At 52.4% G+C, this 17,244-nt stretch overlaps 1 protein-coding gene across 2 annotated transcripts in view; it reads left to right on the forward strand.

Moving 5' to 3' along the window:
- LOC144892330 (uncharacterized) overlaps positions 1-17,244 on the forward strand; it is a 52,211-nt gene that overhangs the window by 20,825 nt on the left and 14,142 nt on the right. The window contains exons 1-2 of one of the 2 annotated variants that reach the window (XM_078778322.1): positions 9,306-9,397; positions 11,619-11,819. In XM_078778322.1, the coding sequence (XP_078634448.1) occupies positions 11,630-11,819 (190 nt within the window). In that variant the 5' untranslated portion in view covers positions 9,306-9,397; positions 11,619-11,629. Of the gene's footprint in view, positions 1-9,305; positions 9,398-11,618; positions 11,820-17,244 lie in introns of those variants that run through there. The other variant, XM_078778321.1, reaches the window with a different exon arrangement.

Raw genomic sequence — 17,244 nt, forward strand, 5'->3', positions numbered from 1 at the left:
GTCCGGCCCTCCGAAGTCTATTTCCAAACGTCCATGCCGCTTAAGGAAATCAAGTCCTAACAGAACGTCAGCGCATAAGGCCGGTAATACCATGAGATACACGTCCGGGAACGTGCGTCCCTTTATCACAAGTTTCAATCGACACGCCCCTTTTGTGCTCAACCGAAGTCCCTGAGAGGCCATGAAGATCCGGTGGGTTGTCCCGAGAACCGGCCACCCATGTTGATGCACGAGTCGCTGATCGATAAAACTATCCATGGACCCCGTGTCAATCAAAGCTTGCGCAAAAACGCCCGCGACCGTGAGCGGAATGATGGCCTGCGCTAGGCCGGCAGACCCGGCAGGTATAGTACCAGCCGGGCGAGAAGATCGCGCCTCGCGGGTGGATCCCACGCCGGCTGCAATCCTTCGGGCAGCGTCGGCAGGTTGGGCCTCAGCAGGAGCATTGAAGTCAGTTGGCTCATCAGCAGTTTCATTCGCCAGAGTGGGTGTGTGTTGGTCGTAAGAGCAGCCGCCAAATGGCGCTCGAGCCACGTGAGAAAGATCTCTGCCTTCAGCAGATCCATATGCCAAAGTGGGTACATGTAATTCGTAAGAGCCGCCGCCAGATGGCGCTCGCGTCACGTGAGAAAGATCTCTGCCGTCTGCAGATTCACATGCCAAAGTGGGTGCATGTAATTCGTAAAAGCTGCCGTCAGATGGGGCTCGTGTCACGTGCTGTGTTTGCCGCACTTCGAGAGGAGTTTCCAAAGCAGGAGCATGTCGCTTGTTTGAAGTAGGCGTTCGAACGCCAGTCAAGGTCGGTCGCGCTGTGACCGGTCGCGTTCGCGCCATTTGTTTCGGCGGCCCGATGTATCTCACCAAGGTCGGGCGGGTAGCCAGAGGCCCGCGAGAAGGAGAGCGGCTCTTCAAAGCTGAGTGAGGCGCCCCGTCCGGCGCTCGATCCGTTGGCTCCGCGATGAGCCCATTCAAGGTCGCGCGGGGATGCGAGCCCCGAGCGGCCTTCCTGCAGACCTTTGCAAAATGGCCCTTGGTGGAGCACAGGTGACATGTCGCCTCCCGGGCCGGGCATTCAGAGCGAGGGTGCTGCCGATTTCCACAAAAATAACATTTTGCATACCGGTCAGGCCGTGGCCGGGCAGCGGCGGCAGCAGTGAGGCCGGAAGCGGAGTCCGCTTCAGGAGCTCCCAGAGACTCGGCCGTAGTGGTGGTCGGGTCCCCCTCCATATCCTCGGCGGTAGCCCTCTCAGGTCGCGCGAGTTGCGAGGTCCCCGCCACGACTCGTGGGTGATCATATGCGGTCAATTGTTCTCGGGCATCTGTGTATACGCGTGCCAGCCGTAGTGCTTCTGTAAATGTCAGATCCGCGACCTCCAAGAGTCGGAGCCGCAAGACTCCAGAACTAATTCCGGAGATGAATGAATCTCGGAGCAAGTCGTCCTGCACTTGCTCGTGGGTCCGGACGTCCTGCACGCAGTCTGCCAACAGGTAGCGCAACTCCTGTGCGAAGCGATCGATCGATTCAGTTGGTTGCTGTCGCCGCTGAGAGAGTTGATGCCGGCCATGCACAGTGCTCCGTGTCTTTACGTAGAGGCGCTTCAGCTCGGCTAGAGCCGTAGCGTACGTCCCAAATCGAGAAATGTTCCGGAAAACAGTGTGATAGACCTTCGACTGTAACAAGGACAGCTTTATCGCAGCGGTGGGCTCTGTCTCGTGAGCAGCAAAGTAATTCTCCAGCGTGTTGAGCCAGTGAGCGAATTCCGATGCTGATCCCTCAGCTTGAGGGTCGGCTCCGAGAATCGGTACCACGATCATCTTGTGATCAGCCATTCCGGCGATCTAAATGATATTAAATGTCGTGAAAATCAAGCTCAGACACGATTTGACCTCTGGGTAGGTTTAATATCATTTAGATCTGAAGTACATCCTGTAAGAATACATGCATGCAACAGGCATTAAAATCAGAGCATTTCATGAGCAGCAATGGTTGATTCAATATAACAATGGTTAGCGCAGCGCATTGTCAGCGCAGCATTTGGGGCGTACATACCATTCAAACTACAGGACTATGTCACAGTGAGTTCCGCTGGAGTGTCCGCGCGCCCCGGTTGTCCTGGGTCTTATAGACGCCCCTTCCGTAGCGAGCACCCCTGGGTTCACCTTGGTATAATTTCACTACACTACCATTGTAATCGGATTGCGCCCTCCAATCCAAGTGCACCACCCACTCCTCTGACACCTCCAGATTATCCATTCCAATGCAAGTGTGCCGACTACTTTCACTACAAAGGATGCAACTACTTGGTAGTGGTCGACCGGTATTCTAACTGGCCGATAGTTGAGAGAGCTTCACATGGTGCAGGTGGACTCATCGCTTGCCTAAGACGTACCTTCGTCACATTTGGTATCCCTGATGAATTCGCTTCCGATGGTGGTCCTGAATTCACAGCTATCGCTACACGTCAATTCCTCAAGGACTGGGGTGTACATCATCGACTCTCCTCAGTAGCTTATCCACATAGCAACTGCCGTGCTGAAGTTGGTGTCAAGACTGTGAAGCGTCTTCTCATGGACAACACTAGCCCTAATGGAGGCCTTGATACCGATGCATTCCAACGTGCACTGCTCCAGTATAGAAACACTCCAGACAGAGACACAAAACTCTCTCCAGCGATGTGCATTTTTGGCCGCCCAATTCGAGACTTCATCCCAATACCACCTGGCAGCTACAAACCTCATAACACCTGGCGTGGGACTCTGGAGGCTCGGGAGGAAGCACTTCGCAACCGCCACATGAGAGACGCTGAGTGCTGGTCTGAACATACCAAGAGACTCTTGCCCCTTGTTGTCGGCGACTGTGTTCGCATCCAGTATCAGACCGGGCCACACCCCCTCAAATGGGACAAAACCGGCATCATCACCGAGGTTCGCCAGTTTGATCAATATGTGGTAAGAGTTGATGGTTCAGGAAGGGTTACTCTGCGCAATAGGAAATTCCTGTGAAAGTACATTCCTGTGCTAACGCCCCTACCAAGATTGACGATCGATGGTGATATTGGAGTGCAGAGACCAATGGTTCGGCAGAACATCCCACCCCCATGCATTGTGCACACCACAACCCTGGCCAGTCACAAGGAGGCTTGTGGCCCATCCATTACTAGTCCAATGCCACCGCAACATTCCACCATCAACTCTGACACCACTCCACTGCAGCCACCTGCTACGTTTCCTGTTGAATCACCCAGGGTCAACCGGAGCCCTCCTGGCCGCCCTCAGCTCTTTGATGATGCTACATCCCCATCTATGGCTAAGTCATCGCAGGTAACTCGGCATATCAGCGCAGTGCCTCCAATGTCACCTCCTCAAGTCAGTGATCCCAAACCCAATACGGTTACCACACGCCCTGCACTTGACAAACCAGCTGCTGCACCAAGACGGTCCGGCTGAAGCACGAGCAAGCCTGCCTGGCACTCTGACTATGACATGTGATCCTGGCATTGACCATTACTGACATTGTGTTTGGTTTCTGGTTCACCAGTTCTTCAATTAGCTTCATAGTTCGTTACATATATTCTTCATATTCTCAGTCTTTGTCATGCCAAAAGACACACATACTTGTTATACACTTATATTTTCCATGCCAAAGACATGGGGGGAGATAGAGGATTCTTTATCATTACTGATCATTATGTTTGTGCTTCTGTCTTTCAGACCGTGTTCATTGTTGAAGTTGCAATAAACCACCAACTGGATTAACAAAGAGAACTGGTCTTATTTACACATGGAGAGAACGTTGAATGATGCCACTGTAGGAGCTATGCTCCAACGTAAATCGGAAGAATGGACGCAACAAAAAGCTGGAATTTGTCCGAGTTTCTTTATTGTGTCAAATGAACTCGGGTACTCTGAAAAGTCCGTTTATCGGGCAGCAATATATATACACATTATCCCGGAGCGTTTGCCCGGGAAAGGCGAGAGGGGGCGTGCCCGGGCGTCCTGGACGAGGCCTGGCAAGTCGAGAGTGGGCATGCCCGGGCGTGTCTGGGCATGCCCGGGCATCCCGGACGAGGCCTGGCCAGTCGAGAGCGGGCATGCCCGGGCGTGTCTGGACATGCCCGGGCGTCCCGGATGAGGCCTGGCAAGTCGAGAGCGGCATGCCCGGCGTCCTGGACGAGCCCAGCATGGTGATCGCTCCGCGTCCTCGGTAGGTGCAAGGCGATTGTGTATACCCAGCGGTAGCCGCTACACACATCCCCCCAGAATCGACTTGCACCGGCAGGGTCAATTTAAGGGGGGTCCTGATGACCCGGCCGAAGCGACCCCTGGTGGGTCGTGGGGGGGGGGGGGGTCCGGTGTGGTGGTGGGCGGTCGAGTGGGGGGCACCGTGGACGGGGGGCGGCCTCACCGCGGCGGAAGGGCCAACCATGGCGGTTGGTCGATGTCCACGTGCGCCGGCTTGAGGCGGTCCACCGCAATCCGATCTGACCTGCTGCCGATGTCGATGACGAACGACTTGTCGTCCCGTCGCAGGACCAGGAAGGGCCCGTCGTACAGCAGCCGGAGTGGCCCCCGATGTGCGTCATGACGCACAAAAACGTACTCCGCTGTGCGAAGCGCTGGGGGGACGTAGGACTGGGGGTCACCGTGGTGGGACGTCGGCACGGGGGCAAACCGTCGGGCGGTCTCCTGGAGGTCCGAGCGCTGGTGAGCTGCGGACCAGGGATTGGTAGCATCGGGCACGAATTCGCCCGGGACGCGTAGCGCCTGGCCGTAGACAAGCTCGGTGGTGGACGCCCGGAGGTCCTCCTTGGGGGCCGTGCGGAGGCCCGAAAGGACCCACGGCAGCCGGTCGGCCCAACCGCCGTCCTGAAGGCCGGCCATGAGCGCGGCCTTCATGGAGCGGTGGAATCGCTTGCACAACCCGTTGGTTTGGGGGTGGTAGGCCGTAGTACGGTGGAGCCTGACCCCCAGGTTGCGGGCGACCGCGCCCCACAGCTCGGAGATGAACTGCGGTCCGCGGTCCGACGAGATGTCCGCCGGTGCGCCGAAGCGGGTGACCCAGGTGGCGATGAAAGCCTGCGCCACGTCGGCGGTGGTGGTGGAGACGAGGGGAACGGCCTCCGGCCACCTGGTGGTCCTGTCCACCATGGTGAGCAGGTGTGTGAAACCCCGTGATGGGGGGAGGGGGCCCACCAGGTCCACGTTGACGTGGTCGAAATGTCGTTCGGGCACGGTGAAAGGTGCCAGCGGGGCCTGGGTGTGTCGGTGGACCTTGGCCTGTTGGCAGGCTGTGCAGGTGCTGGTCCAATCGCGGACGTCCCGTCGAAAGCCGTGCCAGACGAATCACGCCGACACCAGCTTCTGGGAAGCTTTCCGGCCCGGGTGGGAAAGGCCGTGGAGGGAGGCGAAGATGCGGCGTTGCCAGGTGACGGGCACGATGGGGCGAGGCTGGCCTTGGGAGACGTCGCAGAGCAGGACAGTGTCCGCGAAGGGGATGTCGGCCAGGCGGAGGTCCGTGTCCGCCGCCCGGAGGGCTTGCACTGTGGTGTCGGTGGTTTGGTCCGCCGCCATAAGCGCGAAGTCCACGCCGAGGTGGACCGCGTTCGCGCTGGCCCGAGAAAGACAGTCGGCCATGGCGTTGTCTTTGCCGGCGACGTGCCGGATGTCCGTGGTAAACCCCGACACGGCGGAGAGGTGGCGCTGTTGGCGGGCCGACCACGGCTCCGTGACCTTGGCCATTGCGTAAACCAATGGCTTGTGGTCGACGAACGCCGTGAAGGGTCGGCCCTCCAGGAGGTGGCGGAAATGGCGAATGGCCAGGTGTAGACCGAGGACCTCACGGTCAAACGTGCTATATTTGAGCTCGTTCGGCCGGAGTTGCCGGCTGAAAAAAGCGAGTGGCTGCCAAACCCCGTTCACCCATTTCTCATGCACGGCGCCCACCGCGTAGTAGGAGGCATCCGTGGTAAGGGCGATGGGAGCGTTGAGCACCGGGTGAGCGAGCAGTGTTGCGTCGGCGAGGGCCCGCTTTGAGCTTTTAAAGGCCGCGTCCATTGCTGCGGACCAGACGACGTCGTGCTTGGCCGGCTTGCCCCGGAGGGCTTCGTAGAGGGGCCGCATGAGTTGAGCAGCGCGGGGCACGAAGCGGTGATAGAAATTCACCATTCCCAGGAATTCCTGCAGGGCCTTTATGGAGTGGGGACGCGGAAACGTGGTGATGGCCTCGACCTTGGTTGGCAGCGGCACGGCCCCATTCTTGGTGATGTGGTGGCCCAAAAAATCAACGGCCGTCGTGCTGAAGTGGCATTTGGCCGGATTGACGATGAGGCCGTGCTCGCTGAGGCGCCTGAACAGTGATAGGAGGTGGAGGAGGTGCTCGGCCCGGGACGTGCTGGCGACGAGGATGTCGTCCAGGTAAACGAAGAGGAACGGCAGGTCGCGCAGCACGCCATCCATCAAGCGCTGGAACGCCTGAGCCGCATTCTTGAGGCCAAATGGCATTCGCAGGAATTCGAATAAGCTGAACGGCGTGATGACGGCCGTTTTTGGGACGTCGGCCGCCCTGACAGGTACCTGGTGGTATCCCCGTATTAAATCGATCTTTGAAAAAAATGACCCGTCCTGCCAAACGGGCGGAGAAGTCTTGGATGTGCGGGATCGGATACCTGTCGGGGGTGGTAGCGTCGTTAAGGCGGTGGGAGTCGCCACATGGGCGCCAGCCGCCCCCTCGTTTTGGGACGATGTGTAGTGGCAAAGCCCACGCGCTGTCGGAGCGCCGCACGATGCCGAGGTGTTCCAAAGCGTCGAACTCGGCTTTGGCCACGGCGAGCTCGGCTGGGTCGAGGCGGCAGGCTCTGGCGTAGACCGGCGGGCCCCTGGTTGGTATGTGGTGCTCGATCCCATGTCGTACTGCGACGGCCGAAAACGTCGGCCGCGTGAGGGCCGGGAACTCCGTGAGCAGGCGAGCAAACTCGTTCGCCGCCGGGAGGGCGCATGCCAGCTCGGTCAGAGCGGAGCTGCTCAATGTGCATGCCAGGGAGCTGAAGGTCTCGGCGTTGATGAGGCGACGCCGTTGGACGTCCACCAGCAGTCCGTGTGCGCAGAGGAAGTCGGCGCCTAGCAGAGGCATGGGCACGCTTGCGGTTACAAAAGTCCAATTAAAGCGTTGGCCGCCAAAGCAGAGGGTGACGTTGCGCGGGCCGAAGGTGCGGATGGCCGATCCGTTGGCCGCAGCCAAGGAGGGGCCGCAAACCGCGGACTGCCTGTCCTGATTGGAGGCGGGTATGACGCTCAGTTGGACACCGGTGTCACACAGGAAGCGCCGTCCGGACGCTTTGTCCGTGATGAAAAGTAAGTTGCCCGTGTGGCTGGCGCTCATGGCTGGTAATGAACGCCGGCCCGGCCGTTTCCCGGCTTGCCGAAGGTGCACAGGGGTCGGCATGTCCGGGCCTTCTGTCCGAACCTGGCATGATAATAACACCACGCCTGGTCAGGTGGAGGCCCCCGGTCGTCGTGCTGGAGGTGGTCGGCGCGGCGTAGCGGCCGCCAATTGCGTAGGCAGTTCGGTCGTCGACCGTGCCGGGTGCTCGGGCGCCATTCGGCGTTGCTTTGGGCGGCGGTGGGCTCCAGGTCGCTGCTCCAATGCGTTGGCCTGCCGCGGAGATCTTGTCGGCTTCCCTGGCGAGGGCGCGGGGATCCGTGATCGTCGTGCTTGCCAGGGCGAGGCGTACCGGGCTAGGCAGCTGACGGAGGAACAGCTCCTGGAACAGGAATGCCGGAGAGTGCTCGCCGAGCAGCGAAAGCATGTAGTCCATTCGCTCGGACGGGCGCGTGTCGCCGAGCTCGGGCAGGTCGAGCAGGCGCCGTGCGCGTTCCGCTGATAGGGCGAAAGCATCGAGGAGGAGCTTTTTAATCGCGTCTTATTTGTCAGCGGCTGGCGGGCTCTCGAGGAGGCTCAGGGTGCGGGCTGCGGTGGCTGAGCCGAGTGCTGCTACCACATGGTGGAAGCGGGTGTCGTCGGCCGTGATGCCTCGCAGGGCGAACAGGGAGTCCGCCTGGGCGAACCAAACCGCCGCGTGAGCCTCCCAGAAGGTAGGCAGATTGAGGGCAACTGCCGTGTCCGTGTCGGGTCACCAATGTAGGAGCTATGCTCCAACGTAAATCGGAAGAATGGACGCGACAAAAAGCTGGAATTAGTCCGTGTTTCTTTATTGTGTCAAATCAACTTGGGTACTCTGAAAAGCCCGTTTATCGGGCAGCAATATATATACACATTATCCCGGAGCGTTTGCCTGGGAAAGGCGAGAGGGGGCGTGCCCGGGCGTCCTGGACGAGGCCTGGCAAGTCGAGAGCGGGCATGCCCGGGCGTCCCGGACGAGGCCTGGCAAGTCGAGAGTGGGCATGCCCGGGCGTCCTGGACGAGCCCGGCATGGTGATCGCTCCGCGTCCTCGGTAGGTGCAAGGCGATTGTGTATACCCAGCGGTAGCCGCTGCACCACCACTCTGTATCTGTCACTGGTCTGCAAACAATATCACAACAAATAATTTAGCAATGAAAACGAGAAATGGGAGGAGGGAGGGATGTTTGCACCCCCGATCAACCAAAAGGGTGATTCATCAAAGTGTGTGTTACTGTTATTGGAGCACCGACATCAACCAAAACCAACCAAAAGGGTGATTCATCAAAGTGTGTGTTACTGTTATTGGAGCACCGACATCAACCAAAATCAACCAAAAGGGTGATTCATCAAAGTGTGTGTTACTGTTATTGGAGCATCGACATCAACCAAAATCAACCAAAAGCGTGATTCATCAAAGTGTGTGTTGCTGTTATTGGAGCACCGACATCAACCAAAATCAACCAAAAGGGTGATTCATCAAAGTGTGTGTTACTGTTATTGGAGCACCAACACAGCGGAACACCCTCGCTCTCAGCAAAGATACAAACCAGCACTGAGTCTGCACCGATGACTCGACAACTAAATACAAGTCAACAAAACCAAATGTCCACAATCGTCAGAAGGTGCTCAACCCTCAAGTGACGTTCCATCACCATTGGTGGTTAACTGAATTTCAAGATTCCGAATCAATCTTCTCGCCAAGTCTTCAAGACACCTTGAGGAAGGTGCATCGGCCAGCTTGCCATGTCGGACCTCCTTTTTCCCTCCTCGTTTACATTCGGATTTAATATTTTTGTAAATAAAACTTTTAAACTGGAAGTAACGAGGATGGGATGAGATAACGATCGAAAGGGATCCGATAGACGTAGAAGTAACATGGAATAGAAAAGAGAAGAAGAAAAAGTCGTGAAATGGAGAGGAAGAAGAGTCGGCGTGAATCAAGCGTGGATCTGGGTCACTGGACAATGGACATGCCATTTGGGGTTTTAAACATCTTCGTGAGTAGAGGAAGAGTTGTGGAGATTTCGGGTTTTAAACATCTTCGTGAGTAGAGGAAGACTCGTGGATATTTCGTGTTTTAAACATCTTCATGAGTAGAGGAAGAGTTGTGGAGATTTTGGGTTTTGAACATCTTCGTGAGTCGAGGAAGAGCTGTGGAGATTTGGGGTTTTAAACATCTTCATGAGTAGAGGAAGAGTTGTGGAGATTTGGGGTTTTGAACATCTTCGTGAGTCGAGGAAGAGCTATGGATATTTCGTGTTTTAAACATCTTCGTGAGTCGAGGAAGAGTTGTGGATATTTCGTGTTTTAAACATCTTCATGAGTAGAGGAAGAGTTGTGGAGATTTTGGGTTTTAATCATCTTCATGAGTAGAGGAAGACTTGTGGATATTTCGTGTTTTAAACATCTTCGTGAGTCGAGGAAGTGTTGTGGATATTTCGTGTTTTAAACATCTTCGTGAGTCGAGGAAGTGTTGTGGATATTTCGTGTTTTAAACATCTTCGTGAGTCGAGGAAGAGTTGTGGAGATTTTGGGTTTTCATCATCTTCATGAGTAGAGGAAGAGATGTGGAGATTTGGGGTTTTGAACATCTTCGTGAGTCGAGGAAGAGCTGTGGAGATTTCGGGGTTCAAACATCTTCGTGAGAAGAGGAAGAGTTGTGGAGATTTGGGGTTTTGAACATCTTTGTGTGTAGAGGAAGAGTTGTGGAGATTTGGGGTTTTAAACATCCTCGTGAGTCGAGGAAGAGTTGTGGAGATTTGGGGTTTTAAACATCCTCGTGAGTCGAGGAAGAGTTGTGGAGATTTGGGGTTTTAAACATTCTCGTGAGAAGAGGAAGAGTTGTGGAGATTTGGGGTTTTAAACATCCTCGTGAGAAGAGGAAGAGTTGTGGAGATTTGGGGTTTTTAACATCTTTGCGTGTAGAGGAAGAGTTGTGGAGATTTGGGGTTTTAAACATCTTCGTGAGAAGAGGAAGAGTTGTGGAGATTTGGAGTTTTAAACATCTTCGTGAGAAGAGGAAGAGTTGTGGAGATTTTGGATTTTAAACATCTTTGTGAGGAGCATTGTTGCTCATGGTATAGGCGGTGTTGTGCACACAGTGGGCTTTTCAATGTTTCCATGGATAACCTTCATATATGATAGATATATCATACTAAAATAGGCAATTTCGTGTGTCTATCTATCTGTCTGTCTGTTTGTCGATTTTTGTCCGCGATACATTTGGTTGTTCCTCATCCAATCTCAACCAAAATTATACATGATGGAGTTTGTAGCTACTTAATATGTCCCCCTCCCCCCCTCCCACCCTGCCCCCCCCCTCGTCCCCGATTGGGTGTTGAGGTCCATATCGTGTTGGGATAGATTTATTGTGGTGTTTTTTTCCAGGTCTAAACAAATCACAAATGGTCAAACACTTGAAATATTTCCTTCAATCCTGACAAATCTTTCTCTCTCTGTGTGAAAGTACCGTCTGGCAACCTCTCCCCCCTCACGTTTTGAATTTTGGGAATTGCCGATGCTTCTTCCTCTTTCCTGTGTAAATACGCTCATTTAATTTCCAAATAAACATCACTTTCCTCGTGTTCAAACTATCTTATGATACAAATGCTCTTCTTTGAAACCTGTAATACAGGTGATTCAGTCCTACTTCCCAGTGTGATGAACATGAACTGAATTCCCACGGACATGTTCCAGAGGAATGTTGTTGTTCCATTCGATTTTATGTAAAGTGGTTTCTTATTTATCACCTGAAAGTTATTGATGTCCGGAATCTGTCTGCATATCAGCACACCTGTGGCATGGATTACCTGTGAGCACAAGTACTCCTCCATACACATCCCCTGTGCTTGTGTTTGAGGCCTTCTCACCATTGAATGTCTTCATCCTAAAATTGTGGAACAGGCCCAGATTTTACATAAATATCGAGACTTTTAAATATTTTATCTGTGGCCAAATCAACGTTCACATCAACATGTTGTACAATTTACAGTATTGTCTTCGGACATGCAATTTTGTTTTTTGGGGGGAGGGAGGGGGGGGGGGGGGTCACAGGGTGTGCGTTGGTGTGTGGTGAAAGTTTAAAGTTCTGTAACTGATTTAAGCAGAAGATAAGGCCTCAAGTATGGAGGTACTTCACATGTTGGCACTTTGTCAGATCAAGGTACGCAGAGTGGACTAAACATCAGGAAGAGTGGTATGTTTCCCTCCTCTCTGAAGGTTCACCCACCATGTACGCTCAAGTTGGCTGTGAGAAGGATGCCTGTGATGTGCAGCCGGAATCGGAACAGCCGACAGTGCTGGTGTGTGGAATGAAGGTTGAAGAGCTGGAAGGATTTCCTGAGATTCTGCAGATAAAAATCGAGGATGTGAACTCCTTTGGTCTGGAGGAGGAGGAGGAGCAATGTGACAAGCCGAATGGTGAGTTGTGTGATTGACATCACTTCCAATGAGGTCTGTGTTTGTTTCATGTGCTTTTTTTTGTGTTATTGAAAAAGGCTCCTGAAACACCTCGAGCAGAAAGGAAGAGAATAAAATGGAAAGTTCCCCCAAATATTCCTGCAGGTCACACAAGATCTGCCAGCAGCCCTCTTCTGGTGAAACTGCCAAAATCAACACTCTCTGCTCACCTTCACTCTTTCATTCCTCTTTTCTCCTGCCTCTGCAACAAACGCCATCACTCTGTTCAATCCCTCTCCTCTCGCCAGGTCTTTAAAACAGCTGTTCGCCACCATCTCTTTATCTTCCCCCATCCAAAACCTTGATCTTTTCTGCCCCCATCAAAACACCCCAAATTCGCAATGATGGGGTCACTTGGGGTGGAAAAGATCATGGTTGGATAGAGAGCATGATCTGAGATTGTGATGAACAGCTGTCTTGAAGACTTAGAGGGAAGAATGAGATTGAAGAGAATGTGGAACTTGTTTCCACAAGTGGTTAAAAAAGGGGAACGAAAGGGTGAAGGTGAACAGGTTTCCTGTATTTTGGGAATTTCACCAGTGGGGTGTTGCTGTGGGACGTGTTCCCTGCAGAACTGCAGAAACCTGGGGGGAGGAGGGGAGAGAGGGTGATGGGGTGGGGGAGGGGGGGGGCACAACGCATGGAAAGAGCAGACCAGAAAGGAGACAGGATAAGAAATTCACACCACTCACCTGTCTGTGTCATGAATGTGATAGGCCCATACAGGGGCGTTGATCGCTATTGAAAAGTTGGGGAGACATTTTCTGGGAAAATTGTTTTGAAGTGGCTGTGAAGAAGATGATGTTTTTTTTGTCATTTTCATGAATTTGATATAATCTAATACATAGTGGCCAATTTGAAATACAACATGCATTTTAAGGCCATTTTCCCTGCTAGAGCGGGGGTTAGCCTTGCGGTCCCCATGACGATCTTCTCCATTTTGCCCTATTTTCTGCATCTCTCCTTGTTAACCCCCTTGCCCGCATTTCTTCTTCCACCATCTTTAGCCAAGTCTTTTTCGGTCTTCCCCGTCCTCTGCTTCCTTCTACATTCATTTCCATCACTCTTCTCAACCAGTCACTTTCATCCTTCCTCAACACATGACCAAACCATCTCAACCTGTTCCTCTTCACAGCATCAATCACAGGCTCTATTCCCATCATCTTTTGCAATTCATCATTTGTCTTCCTCTCTCTCAACGATACTCCACACATCCACCGAACCATTCGCATTTCCACCCTTTCCAACCTTCGTTGCTGCTCTACGTTCATTACCCATGTCTCGCTCCCATAAATCATAACACTTCTCACACATCATGCAGCATACACCTTTCCCTTCAGCTTCAACCACACTCCCCTCATCATCAGCACGCCACCCAGTTCCCGAAACTTCTTCCATGCACATCTCACTCGAGCAACCGTTGCCGAGTCTGATCCACCTTCTCCATTCAGCATGTCTCCGAGGGAGCAAAATGTTTTCACACCTTCCAGCTTCATGCCGTCTCCAAGATCCAACTCAACATTTCCTCCATCTGCAGCTCCCTCTGTGCACACCTTACATTTGAATGTAGCTGCCACACTGGTTAATGACCCTCTCAGACCACTACATTTTTGATGAACCCACTCAGCGCACATTGTACATTGAATGGAGTTCACTCCGACACCCTTCCTACACACAGCACAGGGCCACTTCCCAGTTCTTTCCACCTCACCACATGCTTTACCACTTGCCATCACCTTCGTCTTTCCGATATTCACCTTCAGACCTTTTGTCTCCATACATTCCTTCCACGTGTTCATCTTTTCCTTCAGTCCATCCATACTTTCCGCAATCAACACCAGATCATCTGCATACAACAACTCCCACGGTAAACCCTCCTTTACGTTCTGAGCCAGCACGTCCATCACAGCTACAAATAGTAGTGGACTTAGTACCGACCCCTGATGCATTCCCACCTTCACCTGAAACTCACCACTGTTCCCGTCCTTCGTCCTTACAGCTGTGCGCGCTCTTTTGTACATTGCCATCACTACTCTGATCAACCATTCCTCCACTCCTAACTTCCTCAATGCCCATGTCAATACTTTGCGTGGTACCCTATCGAATGCTTTCTCCAGATCAACAAACCCAAGAAACAACTTCTTCCTCTTCTCCATGTACTTCTCCTGCAACTGCCTCACAATGAAAAGCGCGTCTGTCGTTCCTCTTCCTGGCATGAATCCAAACTGCATTTCGTCAATCTTCACTTTCTTCCTTATCATCCTCTCCAACACCCTTTCCAATACCTTCATTCCATGCTCCAATAACTTTATCGCTCGGTACGAGCCCACACTCCAGAGGGTCACCTTTCCCCTTGTATAGAGGGATGAGGGTACTCAGTTCCCAAACCACTGGAATGCAGCCTTCTTTCACCACCAGATTACAGATCTCTGTCATTCTCTTCACACCCCAACTTCCTGCTGCCTTCAACATATCTCCCACAACTCCCGTCGGCCCTCCCGCTTTTCTACCCTTCATTGCTTTTATCGCTTCCTCAACTTCCTTCTCAGTTATCTTCTCTGCCGGTCCGAAAACAGGGTTACTCTCTATGTTGCCATCCCATTCATTCTCTGTATTCAACAGCATTTCCATATATCTTTTCCATCTTCCTTTAATTCCATCTGGGTCGACAACGATTTGTCCCACTTCATCCTTCAAGCACCTCACCCCCATCACATCACACCTCTCTTTCGCTATCTGCTTTGCAATCCTGAATACTGATTTCTGACCCTCTTCCGAATCCAAGCGTTCTCCGAACATTTTCCTACATGCCTCCTGCGCCTTTGCTACCTTTTTCTTTGCAGCCTTCCTGCCTGCCTTATAACTTTCATGCTCTGCTGGTTCTGCTCCCGTACCCTTCGCCTTCTGCCACTCCTTGAACTTCTTCCTCTTCTCGTCAAACCTCTTTCCAACTTCATCATCCCACCACCATGTTTCCGAGTGCCTCGGTGGTCCTTTTGTCCATCCACATACCTCACCAACGGCTCCCAACAGACAAGCTTTCATTGACATCCAACCACTTTCAAGCTCAACCACATCATCCTCGACCCTACTCAGCCTCTCTTTTAAAGCCTCTCTTACTGTCACCTCTTTCAACCTCCACACCTTCATTCTCGGTTGGTACTTCACCCGCCGAGCTCTCCTCGCACCTTTCACCCTTACGTCGCAGACAAGCAAGTGGTGCTGTGAAACAGCCTCCTCCCCCGGGATAACCTTTGTGTCCCGGAGGTGCCCCCTACCTCGCCTACGCACCATCAGGTAGTCAACGGTTATCGTCGACCCACCTGACGTGTATGTAACAAGCTTATTATCCTCTTTCTGGAACTGAGTATTACAAATCAACAAATCAGCTCCATCAGCAAACTCCAAAATCCTTTCACCTTCTCCATTTCTCACACCATATCCGTAACCCCCATGAACTCAGTCAAAACCATCCATACTCCTTCCCACATGTCCATTTAGGTCTACTACCACAACAACTTCCTCATCTTTCACGTTTTCCATCAGCTTCTCTATCACACACCAGAACTTGGCCTTTTCTTCATCGCTTCGACCAACCTGCGGAGCATATCCCGAGATGACGTTCACCAAGAGCTTTCCAATCATCATTTTCACCATCATCAACCTATCACTCACTCTAGTCACACTCACCACACTGTCTGCAAACTCCTCAGAAAACAGGACACCAACACCATTCACGCCCTCCGGGCACCCTTGCCACAAAAACTTGTATTTCTGTCCCCGCCTACCCTTCACCATTCTCACACCACTTCTCTTCCATCTCGTCTCTTGCACACAACATATATCCACTCTTCTTCTGACCAATACTTCCACCACTTCTCCTGATCTCCCTGTCATTGTCCCTACATTCCATGTCCCAAACCTCAGAAACCGATCTCCACTTCGGGCTGTACCCTGCCCATATGTAGTTGTAATTGTCATGGTTCCCTTTTTGAGGCAATGTTTTTATGGCCGGATGCCCTTCCTGACGCCAACCCTCTTAGTCGTCTCTTACGACACGCAGGGATACGGTGTACCTATTCTTATCCAGGGTACACACTGGGATCCAGGGTACATTGAAATGTGATATAAAATTTAAAATTGAATTGACGATATATCACGAAGTTAGAAGACTTCCTATGAGGGAATGACACACAATTCCTCGAAAAAGAAAATCGACCAAGATACAACCTATGAAGGTACCTGCCAATCCATCACCTGTGGAGGATTTCACATCACATAACACTGTGTGTACCCTGGTCCAAGTGTGTACCCTGGATAAGAATAGGTACGCCGTATCCCTGCGTGTCGTAAGAGGCGACTAAGAGGGTTGGCGTCATCAAGGGCATCCGGCCATAAAAAAAAAACATTGCCTCAAAAAGAGAACCATGACAATTACAACTACATATGGGCAGGGTACAGCCCGAAGTGGAGATCGGTTTCTGAGGTTTAGGACATGGAATCCAGGGACAATGACAGGGAGATCAGCAGAAGTGGTGGAAGTATTGGTCAGAAGAAGGGTAGACGTGTTGTGTGCAAGAGACAAGATGGAAGGGAAGTGGTGTGAGAATGGTGAAGGGTAGGCAGGGACAGAAATACAAGTTTGTGTGGCAAGGGTGCCTGGAGGGCGTGAATGGTGTTGGTGTCCTGTTTTCTGAGAAGTTTGTAGACAGTGTGGTGAGTGTGACTAGAGTGAGTGGTAGGTTGATGATGGTGAATATGATGATTGGAAAGCTCTTGGTGAACGTCATCTCGGGATATGCTCCGCAGGTTGGTCGAAGCGATGAAGAGAAGGACACGTTCTGGTGTGCGATAGAGAAGCTGATGGAAAACGTGAAAGATGAGGAAGTTGTTGTGGTAGGAGGAGACCTAAATGGACATGTGGGAAGGAGTATGGATGGTTTTGACGGAGTTCATGGGGGTTACGGATATGGTGTGAGAAATGGAGAAGGTGAAAGGATTTTGGAGTTTGCTGATGGAGCTGATTTGTTGATTTGTAATACTCAGTTCCAGAAAGAGGATAATAAGCTTGTTACATACACGTCAGGTGGGTCGACGACAACCGTTGACTACCTGATGGTGCGTAGGCGAGATAGGGGGAACCTCCGGGACACAAAGGTGATCCCGGGGGAGGAGGCTGTTTCACAGCACCACTTGGTTGTCTGCGTTGTAAGGGTGAAAGGTGCGAGGAGAGCTCGGCGGGTGAAGTACCAACCGAGAATGAAGGTGTGGAGGTTGAAAGAGGTGACAGTGAGGGAGGCATTAAAAGAGAGGCTGAGTGGGGTCGAGGATGATGTGGTTGAGCTTGAAAGTGGTTGGATGTCAATGAAAGCTAGTCTGTTGGGAG

Source organism: Myxine glutinosa, chromosome 5, assembly GCF_964187855.1.
Source record: "Myxine glutinosa chromosome 5, kmMyxGlut1.1, whole genome shotgun sequence".
Lineage (NCBI taxonomy): Eukaryota > Metazoa > Chordata > Myxini > Myxiniformes > Myxinidae > Myxine > Myxine glutinosa.